The sequence below is a fragment of the Carlito syrichta genome, unplaced genomic scaffold (assembly GCF_000164805.1).
Source record: "Carlito syrichta isolate Samal-C Ts95f unplaced genomic scaffold, Tarsius_syrichta-2.0.1 Scaffold303270, whole genome shotgun sequence".
NCBI lineage: Eukaryota > Metazoa > Chordata > Mammalia > Primates > Tarsiidae > Carlito > Carlito syrichta.
Window position 1 is genome coordinate 271050 of NW_007247366.1, and position 5206 is coordinate 276255.

General features: G+C 49.8%; 1 protein-coding gene across 4 annotated transcripts in view; it reads right to left on the reverse strand.

Annotated features, from left to right (window-relative positions):
* Window positions 1–5206, reverse strand: part of PFKFB4 (6-phosphofructo-2-kinase/fructose-2,6-biphosphatase 4) — a 59237-nt gene that overhangs the window by 31307 nt on the left and 22724 nt on the right. For 3 of the 4 annotated variants that reach the window (XM_008058259.2, XM_008058261.2, XM_008058263.2), the window contains exons 8-9: window positions 3431–3638; window positions 2658–2804 (exon numbers count right to left, since the gene is read on the reverse strand). In XM_008058259.2, coding sequence (XP_008056450.1) covers window positions 2658–2804; window positions 3431–3638 — 355 coding nt within the window. The remainder of the gene's footprint in view (window positions 1–2657; window positions 2805–3430; window positions 3639–5206) is intronic. The other variant, XM_008058260.2, reaches the window with a different exon arrangement.

The window sequence follows — 5206 nt, forward strand, 5'->3', positions numbered from 1 at the left end:
ACTCCAACTCAAAAAAAAAAAAAAAACCAGGAGCAGGATCAATCCACTGCTATCACCATTCCAAATATTGGAAGCCCAAGAGGCAGGCCCACTCAGTAAAGAACCAGACACGGACATTCCATTTGCCTCTCACTTCATCTTGCCAAAGCAATAATATGAAACAGAAACCCAAGGTGTGTCAACTGCGAAGGCAAAACTGCCTTCCTCATTCCTACTTCAGAGGATATGACAGCTCACAAGAAATCCAAGAGAATTTGCTGAAAATTACTAGCTTAAAAGATACCAGACACAGTTCCCCATGCTCACCTGCCCCCCCATACTTTGCAATCTCAAAGTCTCCTGAACCCCTATGCACCCTCTTTCTGCCAACCCTGCCTTGTCAGCTTACATGTGGTTCAAGTCTCCTTCAACTCTGAGCCCCTTTTCTTCCCACTTACTTCCCCACCTACTCCCACTGGGATCCGGCTCCACCAGGCTCATGCCAAGAACCCCAGTAACACTGTTATAACATCCCAGTGGTCAGTTTGGAGCCTGGCCTCATTTCCCTACCCTGTAGCATCTTGCCTACTGACCACTGCGCCTCCTCTCTGCCTCGACTTCTATGACTCCCACCCACTGTGTTTCTCTTCCACCTCACTGGACACCCGTCTGTAGCCTCCTCCACAGACCCTTAAGTGCTGGGGCTCCCAGAGTTTTGTCCTGGGCCCAACTTCTCCACCCTCCACCACCTCATCCATTCCACAGTTTCAAGTACGGTGTCTGTTGGGGGATGCTTAAGCCTCAACACTCCTCAGAGATCAGTTTCACTCTGGGCATCTGCTGTTGCACAGTTCCCAGAAACTTCTTCCTTTCATTCCGTACATATTTACCGAGTACCTACCATGTGGGAACAAAGCAGACGTGGTTCCTGCCCTCGTGTGAGCTTCACTCCTTCCTTGCCCCAGAACCCACTCCAGTGGCTGGAAACCTGCAGTGCTTCTCTTTTTAATCCCACAGGTTCAGCCAGAATCTCCATCAGAATCTTTTTTTTTTTTTGAGTCGGAGTCTCACTCTGTTACCCAGGCTGGAGTGTAGTGGCATGCTCCCAGCCACCTCAGCCTCGACCTGCTTGGCTCAGGTGATCCTTCCACCTCAGCCTTCCAAGTAACTGGAACTACAGGCACGTACCACCATGCCCTAATTTTTTGATTTATTTTTTATTTATTGTAGAGATGAGGTCTCGCCAAGTTGCCCAGGGTGGTCTCAAACCCATGGGCTCAGGCAATCCTCTCATCTTGACCTTCCAAAGTGCTGGGATTATAAGCATGAGCATCCAGAATCTTGAGCCCCAGAACCTACTCTAGTTTTTGGCAGACCATGGGCTCACAGAAATATGTGATACATAAACAAAGAAACATCCCTCAGACCCATCGACTCTCTGTCCCTGCTACCACCCAAAAGTTTCTAAGGCTATCACCTTGCCAGGATGCTGCAAGTACCCCCCAAACAGTCTCCGTTCTTCAGCTGGTCTCCCACCTCACCCCAACAAAACCATTCTTGGCACCAGCTAGTCATCAGGGGTGGTCTTTCAAAGATTCAGATCTGATCCTATTAGGGGCATCTGCTTCAGGCAATGGTAGGCTAGCTTGTTTCAGAACAAAAGTCCAGAAACAGCAACTCAAAAGCCAGGCAGAGCCAGGTGTGGTGGTTCACACCTGTAAACTCAACATTTTGGGAGGCAGAGCAAGAGGATTGCCTGATCCCAGGGGTTTGAAGTCATCCTGGACAACTTGGCAAGACCTCGTCCCTACAATAAATTAAAAAATATTAGCCAGGCATGATGGTACACACCTATAGTTCCAGCTTCTTAGAAGGCTGAGGTGGAAGGATCGCCTGAGCCCAGCAGGTTGAGGCCACAGTAGCTGTGAAAATGCCATTGCACTCTAGCCTGGGCAATAGAGTGAGACTGACTCAAAAAAAAGAAAGAAAGAAAAGAAAAGAAAAAGAAAAGCCAAGCAGAAAAATTTTTAACTCTTTAACTTTGTAACAGAGTTATAAAAGCAGAGAGAACTCAAGGGGCCAAGATGCTGGAACAAAGTAAACCTCTAAGAAGTGAACTCAATATATGGTGTCACTTTATCTTTTGAGGTTTTGCCAGTTCAAAAGTGCCAGCTGGGCCAGGCACAGTGGCACACTCCTGTAATCTGAGCACTTTGGGAGGCCAAGACAGGAGGATAGCTTGAGCCCAGGAGGTCAAGAGTAGCCTGGGCAACATAGTGAGACCTCGTCTCTACAACAAATCAATCAAGTAGCCAGGTGTGGTGGTATACCCCTGTAGTCCCAGCTACCCTGGAGGTTGAGGTGGAAGGATCGCCTGAGCCCAGCAGGTTGATGCTCGGTGGCCATGTGTGTGTGCCACTGCACTCTAGGCTGAGTGACAGAGTGAGACTCCAACTCCAAAAAAAAAAGTAAGTAAACAAGAAAAGATGAGTTAACTGGGGAAAGGATGAGATTGAAGCTTTTATCAGAACATCAAAATGAATTCTGGCTTGCTTAGTTAAATGGAAAAGTAATCAAAAACCAATGAAGAAAATTAAGGACAAAATTTTCCCTGACCCTCAACACTGTCATCACCAATGCCAGGAGACATGGGCAGGGGAGGGAGGCATGGTACTCACGGCATCAATCTCGTTGAGGACCTTCCACTGCTCATAGGGCACACCCAGTGCCTCGGCCGTCTGGATTGTCCTCTTCATCTGACTTGTCCAGACCTTCAGATCCTTGATGTTCTGGTCACTGATGAATTGGGCCAGACTCTTAGCAAACTGAAACACATCATAAGCAAACTCAGGCCCACAGGTCCTGGGCTGTCCTCAAAGGACCCCACAGCCATAGGGTCCATGGAACTGTGCCTAGACTCAGAGAACACAGGTTTGGTAGAAAACACAAACTGACTTCTCGACACTCATACCCACAAGTTCTGCTCTTGGGCATCCTCCCCTGACCCTCAGCACAGTTCCAGCTAGACTCACCAGACCCACTGCCTCTCCCTGACCATGTGCTCTATACTACATGACCAGTAAGGTCTCACTATCCCTCCTGGACTGTGGCACAGCTATCAGCTAGACTGTACAGACTCCCTGGGTCACTGGACTCAGGCCATTTCTGGATGGCATGCCTCTCTGAGGAAAGGGGCTCAGTTAGCGACAGCTCACATGGTGATCACAGATGCAGGCATTTTACTGGTGCTTGGTGACTTTCCCTACATGATGGGAACATTCTAGACTGAATGAATCACCTCAATTTCACAGTAGTGAGGAGAGCGGGAGCCTAGCCCTTGTGCACGTGCACGCGCGCGCACACACGCACACACATGCCCAGTCACTCACAGGTACCAATGCATGCATACACACACACACACACACACACACACACACACACACACTCTTACCTCCCTGCCCCGTGGGGACAGTCCTGGGTCACCGCCGATCCGGCCCTTGAGGTTGAGCTCACTTTCCCCATGCCGGCAGAGGTAGATAGAGCGGGGTGTCACGTGGATGTTCATGAGGTAATATACGATGCGGCTCTGGATGTGGTCAGCCACTCGGTTCACCACGTAGCTCTGGCCCACATCCATGATCTTGATATAGGACAGATCCCTTTCCAGAGAGAAAGAAGAGAGAGGCCTATGAGTGTGGCTAGGGCCCTCACAGGGCACATGGGGCCAGCCACGGAGCCAGTTGTGAGGTCTTGCATCTCCGACCACTAGGCTTGAGATCACAACCTGCAGAGCCGTCAGCTGGGTACGAGTGATGGAGTGAGCTGGGAGCAACGTGGCATGCGTGACGCACAGACAACCCTGTGAGAGTGGGGTGGGAAGTGCTCAACACTCATCATGCTTCCAAAGGGTGACATCCAAAGCAGGGAATGAGTCATACCACATCACAACTTCTACCACTGTGGCCCCAGACCCCTTCTTGCTTACCTCAGCTCTCACCACACTGTCTGCAAGTTGAACCGAGAGACAGATGTCCCCAGGGTGGGCCTGGGAGTAGCTGGGAAATGCTCCCCTTCCTGTTCTTCCTTCCCCCAATGACCTCTTCCCCCTAAAGCCCAGTCCAGGGCATCTGTGTGTGCTGAGTGGTGGCCACACTCCACACCAGGCAGCCGGTGGATCAAACAAGAAGCACAGGAGCATGGTGCTGGTGGCAGCAACCGATAAACCCAGCTTAGCCGCTTTCCCTTCTGGACTTGCGTGTTGCTACAGCTTGGAGAGCACACGATCTGTTTATGTTGTTGGAGTATGAGGGTCTGGTTCAGCCTGAGACTCTGGACATTCTCATCTACATTCTCACTGTACCCTGGGACCCTGATTTGGGTTATAACACTGACACCACCAATAAAAACAAAGGCAAGTGGCGCCCACCTGTGGTTCCAGCTATTGGAAGGCTGAGGCAGAAGGTCGAGGCTGCAGTGGCCGTGAGCCTGCCACTGCACTCCAGCCTGGGGGACAGAGTGAGACTGACTCAAAACAAAACAAAACAAAACAAAACAAAAACAAGGGCAAATCCAACAGGTCCAGACAACCCCCTCTAATGGGTCACACTGCAGAGCTACGAGGAGAAATGCTGTGCTGGGGAGACCAGGGGAAATGTACAAGCCACAGAGAAGCTAGGCAGCAGATGCCATTCAGCTCCAGCCTGGCCTGGTCAGCTGCAGGGCCCAGTTGAGGAGAAGCATGGCCACCCCAGAGATGACTGCTCCATAAACACCCTCAAAACCATCCACCTTTCAGTGGTTTGGTTCATGTGTACTACATATTCTTATGTAACTTTAAATGACCAAGCACAAGTTTGTATTTCAGCCATTCACAAACTGCAGCTTACACCTTCCCGTGTGTCTTCATGACTAGGATTCTGAGGACTGTGTCATATTTTACTATGGGTTACATTGCTATTTACTTAACCATTGCCTCAGTTATACTAATAAGACAGCAAATCAAATTCAGCTTACAGACTGTTTTTTTTTTTTGAGTTGGAGTCTCACTCCATTGCCCAGGCTCAGGCAATCCTTTCATCTCAGCCTTCCAAGTAGCTGGAACCACAGGTGTGCGCCACCACACCTGGTTAATTTTTTGGTATATTGCAGAGATGAGGTCTTGCCAAGTTGCCCAGGCTGGTCTTGAACTCCTGAGCTCAGGCAATCTCTTTTTTTTTTTTTTGAGTTG